The sequence below is a fragment of the Euleptes europaea genome, chromosome 4, assembly GCF_029931775.1.
Source record: "Euleptes europaea isolate rEulEur1 chromosome 4, rEulEur1.hap1, whole genome shotgun sequence".
NCBI lineage: Eukaryota > Metazoa > Chordata > Lepidosauria > Squamata > Sphaerodactylidae > Euleptes > Euleptes europaea.
Window position 1 is genome coordinate 90,296,516 of NC_079315.1, and position 16,152 is coordinate 90,312,667.

General features: G+C 44.3%; 1 protein-coding gene across 1 annotated transcript in view; it reads left to right on the forward strand.

Annotated features, from left to right (window-relative positions):
* Window positions 1–3,615: 3,615 nt before the first annotated feature.
* Window positions 3,616–16,152, forward strand: part of PDE8B (phosphodiesterase 8B) — a 55,223-nt gene continuing 42,686 nt past the window's right edge. The window contains exon 1 of the mRNA XM_056847937.1: window positions 3,616–3,930. Within this exon, the coding sequence (XP_056703915.1) occupies window positions 3,616–3,930 (315 nt within the window). The remainder of the gene's footprint in view (window positions 3,931–16,152) is intronic.

Genomic DNA, 16,152 nt, shown 5'->3' on the forward strand with positions numbered 1-16,152 from the left:
CTGTGCTTGGAAGATGACTCATCTTCTGGAGTTTTTCTTTCGGCATTGCAGCCTCTGGAGAATGTGTAGAGGACAGCCCCACTTATTGAAATATTGAGGTGAATTTGAAGGTGGAGGGCATTTCTCCCCATGCTGCATTAGGTATGATATTGAATACCCTCCCCAAATGTGACGACCTGGCAACTTTTTCTTTTAGGCAACAGGCAAAAGCTGTTTTAAAATATTGTCGAAGGCTTTCACGGTCAGAGTTCATTGGTTCTTGTAGGTTATCTGGGCTGTGTGACCGTGTTCTTGGTATTTTCTTTCCGGACGTTTCGCCAGCAGCTGTGGCAGTCATCTTCAGAGTAACACTGAAGGACAGTGTCTCTCAGTGTCAAGTGAGTAGGAAGAGTAATATATAGTCAGAAAGGGGGGTTTGAGCTGAATCATTGTCCTACAAAAAGTGTCAAAGGTAATGTGCTAATCATTGTCCTGTAAGTATCAAGATAATGTGCTAATGAGGGTGTGGTATGTTAATATGGAACCATTGTATCCTGAAGTGATTGTTAATGTGTGAAATCCAAAGCTAATCTGCATGGCTATTGTGGACAGTCCATATTAACATACCACACCCTCATTAGCACATTATCTTGATACTTACAGGACAATGATTAGCACATTACCTTTGACACTTTTTGTAGGACAACGATTCAGCTCAAACCCCCCTTTCTGACTATATATTACTCTTCCTACACACTTGACACTGAGAGACACTGTCTTCAGTGTTACTCCTCTGAAGATGCCTGCCACAGCTGCTGGAAAAGCTGTTTTATTTGCTCAATCTTTTAATCTAATATTCAAAGGTTATCTGCTTTTTATGCAGACACTGTTCTGCTGTTGAGTTTAATTGCTTTGAATTTTACTTTACTATTTTAATCAGGAGTAATCTGTTTGGGAGATTATTTGGTTGAAACGAAGGGTATATATATTTGGTAACAAACAAGTCTGTATTTCTCTGAAACCATTGTCTGAAGAAAAGCTGCCACATATTTGTCTTTTGCATATCTATAGCTGGGCCAGCGAACAACATAAAATTTTCTTTGTAGCTAATTAATATCTTTCCCAGTAGTCCAGCTCTCAGGTAAACAACTCAATTGTGTCTGTTCCTTACCCTCAAATATGAAAAGGCATTTCTGAGATTGATAATCTAGAGCAGATAACCTGGTGAATGCACATCCAGATGTATAGCTTCAACTTCTCAGCAGCGATAACAGAAAATGTGATGACACTATCTGACAACAATGCCACCAAGTGTCTTCTTTCATTGTTCCTTCGCTTAGCTTTGTACAAGAGACACCCTCTTTACTATTTTACGCACATTTTAAAAGCACTTTTATCTAAGTGCCAAATAAGTACTATGTGTTCCTAATAAATGTATTAATGAAGGTCCAGACACACAAACATAATAATGGGCATGTTTGCAGCCTTCCTGAGAAAAATTAGGTGTTATAGAAATTGAACATGATGCAGTGAAGTGAAGTAGCTCAAAAGACCAAGGCCATTTTAGTCTATAATAACACTGTAAATACAATTATTGTTCAAGACTTGAAAATCATAACCCAGTCCTGGGAAAGACCACATCTGGAGTACTGCAGTTTAAATTGCATGTTGACAAGATGGTGGGAATACAGGTGAGGTATCAGTAGGATTTGCCTGCTCCTGAAGATTTTAGAGAGGTAGAGTGGGAATCAATGAAATAAATAATTTAAGGACAATAGTGCAATCAGAAACCAAATCACATAAGGAAGCACTGAAAGAATGGACAAGGTTTAGAACAGAGAAAATAAAAGGGGCAGTATGTTGACCCTGTGCTCACTCTAGCCACTCTAGCCCAGCAAAAAGCAACAGATGTAAACAAGAAGGTATGCAGCGCCTCCAGCATCACCCTTGCCTACGGTGGGAGGCAGGTGGCTCCCTGCTGGGTCAAGTTGGCAGGAGGCTTCCTGGTGCAGTTTTCTGTATGTATAGGTATTAGGACCAGTTCCAATGGGAACACAGCCATTGGGAAACTCAATGAGTTCCCACAGTCATTCAGAACAAACTGACAATGCCAACAGACATCCTGTGCCATTTGTTTTCGTATAGGGTTGCCAGCTCCGGGTTGGAAAATACCTGGAGATTTTGGGGGTGCAGCCTGAGGAGGGCGGGGTTTGGAGGGGAGGGACTTCAATGCAATAGAGTCCAATTGCCAAGGGGGCCATGTTCTCCAGGGGAACTGATCTCTTGTCACCTAGAGATCAGTTGTAATAGTGGGAGATCTCCAGCCCTATTTTCATATGTTGTGGGTCCTGGTACAAAGATATAATGTTGTCCTGGGGGTCGGGTGATGGGGGAACTGGACAGGATTCCCCTCACTTAGGAGTTACTGTTTTTCAAAGTTGCCTCTGTGTAAACTGCCCCACGCAGTCTAAACTGAGGCAAATATGTTGGAGGAGGGGGGAGAGGAGGAGGCCAAAAAAGAATATTTCGGAGACTAATAAGGAAAAAAAGGTCATGTCATGAGACGACAAGAGTCACTGGAAAAGACAGTCATGCTAGGAAAAGTTGAGGTCAGCAGGAAAAGAGGAAGACCCAACAAGAGATGGACTGACTCAATAAAGGAAGCCACAGCCTTCAATTTGCAAGATCTGAACAAGGCTGTCAAATTGGTTCTTGTAGGTTATCCGGGCTGTGTAACCGTGGTCTTGGTATTTACACAGCCCGGATAACCTACAAGAACCAATGAACTCTGACCGTGAAAGCCTTCGACAATATTTTAAGGCTGTCAAAGATAGGGCATTTTGGAGGACTTTCATTCATAGGGTCGCCATGAGTCGGAAGCGACTTGACGGCACTTAACACACACACAAGGGAAAAAAAACGACCACTGCTTTAAAGCTCTTAACAAGGCATGAATACGAGCTATACATGAACACATGAAGCTGCCTTATACCGAATCAGGCCCTTGGTCCATCCAAGTCAGTATCGTCTACTCAGCATGGCAGCGGCTCTCCAGGGTCTCAAGCAGAGGTCTTTCCCATCCCCTACTTGCCTAGTGTCCCTTTAACTGGAGATGGCGGGGATTGAACCTGGGACCTTCCGCGCGGCAAGCAGATGCTCTGCCACTGAGCCACGGCCCCTCCCCAGCTACAGCCTGGACTTTGGCAGGCGGAGAAAGGGGGGAGGGTTTGATCCTGGAAGCGCGAGGCCGCCGCACAGACAGGCGGCCGCGCGCCAGGTTCCCCCGGGGAGCCTTCCGGGTTCCTCCTCCTCCCGTCCTGACAGGAGCCTGCAAACATGCTCTGATGGGGCTCAGGCAGGAGGCGGCCGGGGGCTCCTGTCGCAGCAGGAGGCAGAGGCGTTGCAGGGAGCGCGTGGAGCTGCTGCTGCTGCCGCCGACTGAGAGCCAGGCGATGTGCGGCGGCGGCGCAGGGCCGGCGGCGGCCCCCTAGCCTGGCGCAAGGCGTTGGGGGGGGGCCCTCCTCGGCACCCGTCCTCGGCCGCGGCGGTTGGTGAGGGCGGTTGGTGGCCCCGCCGCCTGGGCTGCTTTGCTTGGCCCGAGGGGAGGCGCTGGTGGGGCTGGCGGCGGCGGGCGGGATGGGCTGCGCTCCCAGCATCCACGTCTCGCAGAGCGGCGTGATTTACTGCCGCGACTCGGACGAGTCCACCTCCCCCCGCCAGACCGCCGCCGCCCTCTCGCAGGGCGCCGCCGCCACAGTGCACGGCCTCTTCGTCAAGACCGACGCGGCCGACGCCATCCCCGCCGTGCTCGCCTACCAGAGCCGCCAGCCGCAGCCCGCCTGCCCGGCGCGCCAGCAGCGCAGGGAGGCGGCCGGCCGCCGAGGCGGGAGCGGAGGGCGACACTGCTGCGGCGTCGAGGCGGAGACCCAGACCAGCCAGGCCAGCGTCAAGGTAAAGGGGCGCCGCGCAGAGCCCCTTCCGGCCGGAAGGCGAGCGGAGGCAGGGCGGCCCCTGGACGGGGGAGGTGGGAGCGCAGGCTGAAGGGCGGCGGGGAGGGGGGCTTCCTTCTCCTCCTCTCGAGAGGATCCATTCATTTAAGAATGTGGATGGGGAAAATGTGCATCTAGAGAGCAGCAAACCCAATGCACATTTTCCCCACCTGAATTCTCAAAACTCTGCATGGGGGCTTATTGTTGAGTTTTGAGATTCCGGATGGGGAAAATGTGCAAACAAACCCAAGGTGAAACCTCCCATGGGTAAATGGCCCCTGGCTTAAGGTACTCCCCCCCCCCCCCGTGCAGAGTTTTGAGAATTCAGGTGGGGAAAATGTGCATTGGGTTTGCTGCTCTCTAGATGCACATTTTCCCCATCCACATTCTCAAAACTCAAAAATAAGCCCCCATGCAGAGTTTTGAGAATTCAGGTGGGGGAAATGTGCACTGGGTTTGCCGCTCTCTAGATGCACATTTTCCCCATCCACATTCTCAAAACTCAAAAATAAGCCCCCATGCAGAGTTTTGAGAATTCAGGTGGGGAAAATGTGCATTGGGTTTGCTGCTCTCTAGATGCACATTTTCCCCATCCGCATTCTTAAAACTCAACAATAAGCCCCCATGCAGAGTTTTGAGAATTCAGGTGGGGAAAATGTACATCTAGAGAGCGGCAAACCCAAGGCGAAACCTTCCCTGCGTAAATGGCCAGGGCTGAACCTTCTGGGGCAAGGTTAATCCCTTGAAGAAGCCGCTGCAGTGGGACCCCAATCACTGGGCCCCTGAAGGAGCCCCTTAGGAAACCCCCAGCCATTTGGGTCAAGCCGTCCCATCCCACCACCCCCTCACTGTTTTCTCTGAGGGGGTCCCACTGTGGCAGCTCCTTCAAAGGCCATTTGTGCACGGGAGGTTTTTGCCTTGGACCTGCCACTCTCTAGATGCACATTTTCCCCTCATCTGAATTCTCAGAACTCTGCATGGGGGCTTATTGTTGAGTTTTGAGAATTCGGATGGGGGAAATGTGCATCTAAAGAGTGGCAGATCCAAGGCAAAACCTCCCGTGCACAAATAGCCTATGATCCCTTTTTGCCAAGGTAGCCTCCAAGGCTTAAGGTGGAGAGGGAAATGAAGGCGAGTGTGGAAATGGCCCGGGAGGGGTTGCTGCTGAAGAGGATGTTGCCTCTTCATCTGGCTCCCAAGAGATGAGCAGCTAGGGATGAGAGACCAAGGGAAAGGCAGCCCCAATATTCCTCTGTATGTTTTGTCTCCCATATGGTGCTGTTTTGGTTGGCAAAGCTTCCTAAGCTCAACAGAAGGGAATGGGGGGAAGGAGCGTGCGGCTGAAAAAGCTGTGGCTGGTGTGGAACAGAGATGCTGCTGCGGATGCACATGGGATGCAGCTGAAAGGAACTGTTGCCATGGCGCCCAGTGACTCACTCCTGCTTCGGGTCCCGCCCACTTTGGCCAGGCTCTGGTACATGCACAGAGATGCTGCTGCGGATGCACATGGGATGCAGCTGAAAGGAACTGTTGCCATGGCGCCCAGTGACTCACTCCTGCTTTGTGGGTCCCACCCACTCTGGCCAGGCTCTGGTACATGCACACCGGTCACCACACTCACGTACATTTGCAAGCAGCAAGAGTTCAGTTTGCTGCCAACCCTGTATATAGGAGGCAGTTCAGGGTCAAGGTTCTGAACATCCTGGAGGCTTCACTATACTGTATATAACCTCTTCAGTTTTATTTCAGTTTTGAGAATGTGCCTTAGATATGCCTATGTTTACTTGAATATAGGCTTCCAAGTTATAGTGAGAAAAATATGGTTATTGTAAAGTTGCATTCCAAGAGGGCAAAAGCATGAACTAATTTAAGCATTTTTGGAGATGAAGGTCGATGGCATAGTGTCTATTATGAGAGCCAGTGTAGTGTAGATATGGTGTTTTGCTGTAGGGTGTGAGTGAGCAGAAAGGACAAACCAGTGGTACCCCAGACAGCGCAAGAGACCTTTATGCTTATTTGCTTAACTCAGAATGCTATTTGTAAGTATGAAAGCATTAAATAGGTGGATATTTAGAGCCATATGCCTGACAAAGTAAGGCTATCATGTAAGTAACAACCTATGATTATCCTGATGCAAGTTGGAACCTATGGTATATTTTATTTTTGCAGAGGCTGACAGTAATTGCATCAGACTGATGGTCCTGTGAATCAGGCTCACAACAGGGTTGACCTCTGGCTCCTTTAAAAATGCTACAAGTAAATTCACAACGGTTAATTACCTATTAATTTTTATGTTGTCCTTCCTTCTGAGGGTGGCATACATAGTTTCTCTTCCTTTCCTTTATCGTCATACCAGTTCTGAGAGATCGTGAGTTGCCCAGGGGCTCCCGATAAGCTTCATGTCAGAATACATGAAGTGTTCCTAAGTCAAATACTGTAGCCACTATGTCACAATGGCACAGAAAAATAATTGTCCAGAAAAATAGGCTTTCTGGATCCAACCCTACATATCACAGAGGAGTAAAAATAAACACCAAAGGGCAGCATAAAAACCTTTCAGTAAACCACAGCAATAAAACCCAGATTTAAAACAAAATAAACCAAAAGAATTTCAAAAATAATAAACACAATAAATTGTAGTAAAAAGAGAAAAAGCAGAAAAACACAGTAAAACAAGTCTAGCAATACAACTATCCAACTATCACCAAAGGCCCTTGAGAAATGAATTGCCTTTACCAGCCTCTGGAAAACGAATAGTGAGAGGGCTAACAGTGCTTCTGGAGGCTGGGAATTCCAGATTCCAAAGCCCACAGAGGAGAAATCCCTCTCCCACATCCCCACAAACTTCACTACACTTAAGATAGGCATGCAGAGAAGGGCAACACACACACCAATCTTAAGATATAGGCAGGTCGATATGGCTAATGGCATCCCCTTAGATATACTATTAAAATGCTGCTTAGAACTTTAACTAAAAAGATTTCCCCCAAAACTTCTAATTTTAGCTTCATGCTTTTGCTTTGAGAGAATGTACCGTAAGCTGTTTCCTGATTTAGCAGTCTCTTTGTGTATGGGATTTACATAAATAGTTCTACTGGAGTATTGCTGATTATCTTCATTTTGAACATATCTAGGCACCAGTTATATAACTAAATAGCAGAGTCTTTTATAAGGATTTTTTTTTTCTATTTTTACTCTTCTATTAAAGTCATTTTTGCAGCAATATAGCTGGAAGCAATCTGAAAGCGTACCATGCCATATTATGCTCTAATATTAAGCCAGAGCAACATGCAAGGTAGCTGTAGTCAATTTATGCTAAATCACTGTCTGATAACAACACCACAAAACAATAGTTTGATAATTCCTTTAATATAATTCTGCGTACATTACAGGAAATGTGTGCAAGAGAAGATATACCATTCTAAAATGATACAGTTCATTGAAGAAAAGTACGGTAAACGTCAACAAAGTACAGTTTGGTATGTTTTCTATGTAGAGAAAGTCTAGTAGAACAAGGATTCTTGTAGTAAAAACATGATTAAGAAGGAACATGTTTGATGTGTATAAATTTATTGACTTATTAGAAATAGGGCACAAAGCAACTGATCTAATGTAAATATGGAAATATGTTTATAGTAGACATAGTCATCTGTTCAAGTAGTGTTTTGTGAAACTATGCGATCACTATATTGGAATTCACAGTAGTCCTAAACCCCACAATGCTGGTTTGTCATTGATATTGGTGCAATGCTGGAATAGCAAGTCATTATGCATTGCTTTCCCAGCAGAAGAAAGAAATTTCAGAGACCCAACCCAAGGAGCTGTAAGCATAACAGCTGTGCTGGAATCCATAGCAACACTGTCAACACCAGTGCCAGCGTGGTGTAGTGGTTAAGAGCAAGGTTTGGAGCGGTGGACTCAGATCTGGACAACTGGGTTTGATTCCCAGCTCCTCCACATAAGCTGCGGAGGTTAATCTGGTGAACTGGATTTGTTTCCCCACTTCTACACACAAAGCCAGCTGGGTGACCTTGAGCTACAGCTCTGTTAGAGCTCTGTTAGAGCTCTCTCAGCCCCACCTACCTCACAGGGTGTCTGTTGTGGGGAGGGGAAGGGAAGGTGATTGTAAGCTGGTTTGAGTCTCCCTTAAGTGGTAGAGAAAGTTGGCATATAAAAACCAACTCTTCTTCTTCACCTGCATGCTGATGACACCTCCACATCAGCCATACATGGAAGCACCCAGCCAACAAATGGACTGAGCGCTGTCCATACTCACACAAACAGCACAACAAGGAAAAGAACAAAGGACTATGGTCCTCCCTGTAGGAACCCTGTAACTACCACACTCCAGGCAGCTCTGCAGATGGAAGTTCGAAAGCCCTACTGCAAACTCATGGCCTTCTGACAGGCAGACACAGAGGAAATAACTATGGCCAACCATATCACCAAGACACATTCAGAGCCTATTTGGGGAAGGAAACCACTGCACCAGGGTTCAAGTCCTGGGGGGTTGGGAACAATGTCTTAAGGAGTGGCTTTTTGCAATGGAAGGGGGATACAGCCACTAAGACAAGCAACAAAAGAGCATACAATTACACATTCACAGAAGGAATTCTTGTCATGTCCCTGATAGCTCAATGGGGGAAAGCATTTGCGTGAGAAACAGTGGTGAGAGATTCAAATGTCACTACAGCGGAAGATGGGAAGGAGGCAAAACTCACCTTTAGGACAGCAACAAGTCAATCAGCAGCAGAAGAGAAGGAAGAGGCAGGCTCACAGTGCATTCCTGAACAGGGGGATGAATGCTTTTAGGAGCCGGCGTGACCCCTACACTGGCGTCCATGCAACTTGCGCCATGCAAAATGGCATGGATACCAGTGTTGGGCCACTTACGCCGGCACAAGTCCCCATGCCGGTGTCCCAGGAGGCGTTCCTGGGGTGTTCTGGGCGGGCGGAGCTGCCATTAGGCAACCTCCTAACCCTTTTCACGCTGGGAACGCCCCCTAACACAATGGTGTTGCTGCGCCACCATTTTTGGTGGTGCAGCATCACCAATGGGGCCCTCCCCCCCCATTTTAGGGCTTTAAAAAATTAAAACCCCTTCCCTCCCCCCGCAGCGGCTGTGAGACGTATGTGGAGGCACCACAGCGGTCCCACATCCACGCCATCCCCAAATGCAGCGGTTTTCAGAAATGGGCTGTTAGAATCCACATACCCTGCAGAGCATTTTTAAAAAATAAACACATAATTAGGCACAGAGGAAGAAGACACATCTTGGAGTATTTGAAACCCTTTGGCCCTGGTTTCAAAACTAACCAAATATACTAGGGCAGGAAAGACTACAGAAAGCACAGGCTTAGCATGCCTGAAGTTCCCTTTTCGCACCCTAGACTGCTGAGAGTTTGCTCTGTCATGCCCAGTCAATGGGGATGGGATGCTCATGCTGATTGTCTGCTCCATTAATTTTGTTTAGCATTTTTCCATCTAATCATCCCTCCACTGAATTCATGAGGTTAATTATCACTGCCAGCTGCTATTCGTTCAAGTGTGTTGTGACACCGGCATAACATGGAAATATCCCAACGTATCTCCACATTACACTAGCATAGGGACCAAGTTGCCACCCGTAGCAAGTCCAAGATGGTTTTAGGATTGTGCCTTTAATCTGTTACAATATTTTTTTCTCTTTGATTTGAAAGGGAAAGATTTAAGCACACACTTATCTCTCCCTTGCAATCAAAGTGTTTAATTTTGGCCGCATCATGCCCTGAATTGGGCTCATGCAAGATAAATTCATTAACAGAAATATAAGCAAAAGAAAGGTGAGCTGAATGGGAAAGAGAGAAAGACCTCACTACATATTTCAACATATTCAAGCTCCTATAGGCACCTGGAGGACTCGTCAGTCCCCCCCCCCCTTTTTGGGCTGACAGCTATGCACACCCCCGTCAGTTGCAAAAAAGAGTATCTAGATTACAAAGTTTTCTAGTATAGTGAACCGGAAGGGGGACTTAATCACATAAAGAAAGAAGGAACCAATGTATATTGTTTCTGTGATAATTTGACTTTATCAGTCATATTTTATCATTCAACTTGGGCTCCTTGAATCATCTGGATTTCTGGGGAGATCAAACAAAAACATCCATGCATAAACTAAAGTATATTAAATGGTTGACTTTTATTTAGACTGGGCCATGAATTGCCATAAAGAAACCAGTTGGGTATTTGAATTATTCTTGTTTGATTATATTATGGGCTCTTTTCTTAATAAAGGCAACCGTAATATAAGAGTTGGCCAGCTGCTGACAGAAAAGTAGCTCTTCTGGTCCGCTTCCCATGGACATTCTGCAGGGGGAAATAATATGTGCCCTTCCACAAGGCATAGACAGCATAGTGAGCACAACAGAGTCCATAGCAACCCTGACAACACCCACCAATCAGACAATGGCAGCCAATGACGTCCCTGTGAGTGGCATACACAAGTGCAGCCAATCACTGCTTGCCAACCTGGCCACTGCCCCTTGGTGTCACTTTGCCCACTTTGGCAAGCCAGCAGGCAGAGAGGAAAGATCCAGCAACAGTGCAACCTCCACAGAGGCATGTGGCCCAAGCACTTCTCCCCCCAAATGCTATGGGAAGAGCACACATGCAGCAATCAGGACACCCACCCTTTCCCAAGCAAGAGCCTGACTGGAAGCAAAAGTGCTCCCCATGTGCAACCATCCCCGCTCTGAGACACGCACACTTCCCATAAAAATGGTGTTTTTTTAAGGACAAAAAAAAGAGAGGCCAGGCTCAAATCCACAGGCCCTACACTCAAGGCTAGCATTTTAACCACCGGGGCAAGAGGGTAGGTTAGAATCATAGAACCATAGCATTAGAAGGGGCCATACAGGCCATCAAGTCCAAACCTCTGCTCAATGCAGGATCATCCTAAAGCATCCCTGACAAGGGTTCATCCAACTGCTGCTTGAAGACTGCCAGTGGGGGTGGGGGTGGGGGCTTACCACCTCCCTAGGCAGCCAATTCCACTGCTGCACAACTTACTGTAAAAACATTTTTCTTAATATCCAGCCAGTACCTTTCCACCTATAATTTAAACCTATTATTGCAAGTCCAATCCTCTGCTGCCAACAGGACAGCTCCCTACCCTCCTCTAAGTGACAGCCCTTCAGATACTTAAAGTGAGCAATCGTGTGTCCCCCCCCCTCTTCTCCAGACTGAACATTCCCAGGTCCCCCAGCCTTTCCTCGTAGGGCTTGGTCTCCAGGCCCCTGATCATCCTCTGCACCTGCTCCATTCTGTCTACATTCTTTTTGAAGTGAGGCCTCCAGAACTGCACACAGTACTCCAGGTGCCATCCTCAGTTTGAAATCCATTACATGGGTGATGACTGTTCCTTTCAGTGCTACTTAGGGAATTATCTGGAAAAAATGTTTTTAATGGTATTCATAAAAATGTAATGAACTAGATTTTGTGTGTGTGTTTGTGTTTGTGTGTGTTACGCATAGCAGGTTCTGGGGAAGCAGTTTTGTATGGGGTCATGTTTTCCTCTTTTGCTTGCAGAGAATAAATTACAAGAATTTTTTGTCATAAACATAGGCTTTCAGAAACTGATAATTTTTATAAATCTGAAGTAACTAGTATAGAAAATGCAATTTAAAACAGTAATTAGCATCTCTCTTTGAAATGGCTTCTTAACATTTTAATAACAACGCATGCAGATTCACTCCATCATAGAGGAGAAACATAAGCAGAAGAAAATGAGTTGGATCCAGTGATAGACTTCTGCTGATGGAAGGAAAAGTGATTTTTTACTACTTTCTCCCTTCCTTTGCAGACCTCCAGCTCTCCATTTATGCTGTTCTTGTCCCTCAGAAACAGCATTTTGGGGAGCATTTCAGGATGCAGTGGGATGGGAGAAGCAAGAAAGTTCCACTCCACTGACTTGAAATCCCTTCTGTCAGTGGAAATTATCAAAATTACCAAATTAGCAAAAGTATATATACCGGTAATTTAATTTTGGACAGAAGAGAGTGTAGGGGAAGTCACTTTCTCTTATTTTTTTATTTTTTTAATTAGAAACTCATTAGACTTTATTTTACATCTGTTAATCTTTAAAATGAAACAGTGATTTATGATGTATGAAATGAGAAAACAATAAAAAAAATTCATTAAAAAAAACACCTCTGAATCCAACCAGTACTTTTAGGGGTCTATCTAATTTCTTTAAATAAGACTCAGTTCTCATTACAGTTTCCAACTCTGGGGTGGGAAATTCCTGGAGATTTGGGAGTTGAGCCTGGGAAAGCCAGGGTTTGGGGAGGGGAGTACTCAGTGGAGTATAATGTCTTAGTCTAGACGCCAAAGCAGTCATTTTTCCTAGGGAAATTGGTCTTTGCAGTCTAGAGATCAATTGTAAGTTTGGAAGATCTCCAGGCCCCACCTAGAGGCTGGCAGTTATGGTTCCCATGTAAACCTGTTTGCTCTTTAGGATTTTATTACACACTAAAAATGAGAGTACAAGAAATTACAAAACCAAAATATAGGAAGAACTGACCATTTTAATTGTGGAATTTTGTACAAACCAAGGACATTTCAGTTGAATCCAGTTAGCAAGATTTGTCTTGATGCCTCCCACTGTATAACTGAATGTGATCTGCTAGTCTAGAAGCTTTATCCACAGATAGTTAGCTGGTTGCATGGTCTAGTTCCACGTGTAAAATACTGTTTTAAGATTATCTGAAATATTAATTACTAATTATTTTATTTGTCCTTAATTCATGTATAGGTGGGGATTGACTGTGTTGATTATTAATCCTCATAATCTGTGTTAATGAATTCAAAGCCATTTAAAAAAAAGAGTGTGATGAAATTTTAATATGGAGCCTTTATTCTAATAAGTACTTTGAGCAGAAGGTTCTTTTGTTTATACAGCAGGGGCTATCCAATTTCTGTAATATTGATATACCCGAACCGAAAATAAACCCGAAATTAGCCGTTGCGGCAATATTCAGTTTTTAGTTTTACTTAATTCCAAAACCTGGGAATCTTCCCGAAGCCGAATGGGCAATTCCCAAAAAAGCTGAATAATTATTAGGCTTTTTTCGGCTTTCCCAGGCTATTCCCTATGGGAATTTTTTAATGAGCTCTGGGGGAGGCATTTTTGGAGGTAGAGTTCCCAAATTTTCAGGGTAGCTTCAAGGGACTCTCCTTGCATGAACCCCAAAGTTTGGTGAAGATTGGGGTAGGAAGTCCAATTTTAAGGGGTCCTGAAGGGGCCGCCCCCTCCTCCATAGAGAAGCATTGTAAACTTTATGGAGGAGGGGGTTGACCCCTTTGGGACCCCATAAAGTTGGACCCCCTGACCCAATCTTCACCAAACCTCAGGGTTCATGCAAGGATAATCCCTTTAAGCTACCCTGAAAATTTGGGAACTCAACCTCCAAAAATGCCCCCACAGGAGCTTTGAAAAAAATTCCATAGACTATAATGGACCGAATTTTGCGGGGGGGGGGGGGACCTGGAAGTAAAGCCAGATACCATATTTACCAGTATGGGTATTAGGCTTATTTCGGGTTTACAAAAAAAATCGGGCCCAATAAACCAAAACCTGAAATTTATCGTGGTTTTTTTTTTGCACAACCCTAGTAATACCCCTCCCGGGATGCATCCTCTGTCATTATTGCACACCATTTCAGAGAGTCCTTAAAACCTCATAACTGGCTTTCTGGGAAATGCAAGGAGCTACAGTAAGAAGAGGGTGGGAAAGCACTTCTGCTTGAGTGAAACTTCATCCATTGTTTTTTGTATCCAAGCCATAGTTAATATGAGTCTTGAAGATCCAACCCAAATCCCCGATGTAGTTTTACAATACATTCCTAAGGAGAGTTACTCCAGTCTAAACCCATTCATTTCAATAAGCTTAGACTGGAGTAACTCTCCTTAGGAATGCACTGTTAATTTTGTTTCAGTCGTAACACACAGGAGCAAAGGATAAAGGGAAAGAGGGCATCATTCTCTTATGCCTCTTTCAAGTCTAAATTAGAATCCATCACCAATTTAGTAGAAGGAATATTTTATATTATTTCCATGTACCTCTAAAATAAAAATGAAGCTTTTAAACATTTTAGGCCACTCCAGATAATCAAATGTTTAACAGGATGTAAAAGGAACTGACCAGTAAGGGTACCCGTACCTCCTCCTGTATTATTGAGAATATTAATTTCTTATGTTATCAGATAATTTAGTGGTAGAGTTTGCCTTCTATAATGCTCGCATCTGTATACAATGGAGAGGTGCCCATTTGTTTCTTTCTCTCCCTTTCATGGTCAGCTTTCATTAACTTTCAGTAACAGCAAGCATATGCAGAACAAAGCTGTTGGAAGATACAGAAGTCCTAGAAGTGAAGAAAGGTGGCTTAAGAGTCTATGGGAAGTGAAGAAACTTACTTCTTTGGTGATATAGAGAAAAGCTAACATTAGAGTAGGTACCTTTAGAATTCTTAAGATCCATTTGGAGAGACCATGTCAGTTATTATGGCTTTGAAAATGCATAATTGGAATTGGGGAGACGTTTTATATTGCTATGATTGTGTAGTGTAATAATAATTTAGTATTAGCATGTATGTGATGTCTGTAGGTCTTTTTGAATCTAGTATGATTTCCATTTGTAACAGGATAATTTTGTTGTGTGTTATCACTAAACTTTGAGCATAATGAGGATGGAAGGGAAGGTTTTCTAATCTGAAAAATTTAAACTTAACTGGCAGCTGATTTATATAAATTCAAATTCATTTACAGACAACAGGCAGATCTGAGTTTGTAAGCATTTAAATTAACTGGCATGCAAAAGTGTAGAAAGATTTTTCTTTCTATAGCTCCCGCCAAGGTAGCTTGTTTGAGAATACCCTACTGTTTTAGCCAGCATCATGGAAATATCATGTCTATGATGGATTTTTTAATACGTTAAAAGGACAATACATCCCAATAATACCAGTAATTTTTCACCATGAAATGTCTAGTTAGTATTATGATAATGCATTTCTAGTAAGTTCTACCTGCTGTTTGAAATTAATACAAAAGCCCTCAATACAATGCTGTGTTCTTTCTTCTGTCACTTCGTGTCAGTTATGAAAAAGGAGCACATCGGCTCTATTAGAGCTCTCTTACAGATATTAGCTTTCTATTTCAGGCTTTTGCATTAAATTGCTTGCAATTTACTCTAGATGTTCCTTGCCTATTCGAAATTCCTTTGTATTTTAGACAGGTTTTTAATATATGGAGTTGTATGCTTCAGCACAGGTTAGGAGCAACGCAAAGACTCACAAATATTAAGGGGGAAAAACAGATTTTTAAAAAATTAACGGCAGACCAGTGGTAGTTAGTCTTTGCTTCTCTTTAGTACTCAGAAATAGGGTTGGATGAGGGTCCTCTTTCTGACATGGGAACTGCAGTGCAGTTCTCTATTGGCACTATAGGTTGGGATCAAAAAGATGTAGCGTGGTTGAAAGTCTTCCCATCTTCTGTGTGGGTCACTATTTACCTCTATGCAACTTTCATGATCTCCAGTAATCTTGAAAGAAGAATCCCTATGTCTTCTTCATAAAGAGTTCTCAGAATCTGGTTCTGTATGTACAATCTGGGTCACGCAAAGGATCAAAAGATTATTTTTTTTTAAGATAGAAACTTTTAGGGTTAAACTATACGTAACAGCTGCACCCCTGTGTGTTAAACAGGAATCTGTCCCAGTTGCGTAGAAACTGGAGCTAGAGGGTCCATTTTTAAAACCAAGTGAGCAACATAGGCAAGGACTACAGAATTTTCTCCCTACTTGCAACTTATTTCCATGCAGTCTCCATCCACCCTTAGCTGAGCTCCTATACGGAAAGTGTGCTTGGCTGACAAAAAAACTGAATGGGTCTGCAGAGGGTAGCTCTATGCTTCTCAGCAATGTTTATAGTCAAAAACAGATCTTGCCCATGGCCCTCTTTCAATGAGATTCAGGTAGATTAAAGTCTAAAAGCACTTTCAGTTTTGTCCTGAAATGTTAAGAAGTTCACAGAAGGAATGGGAATGAGGGGTAGGGCTGCCAGGACCCTCTTCGCCACCGGTGGGAGGTTTTGGGGGCAGAGCCTGAGGAAGGCAGGGAGGGGAGGGACTTCAATACCATAGAGTCCAATTGC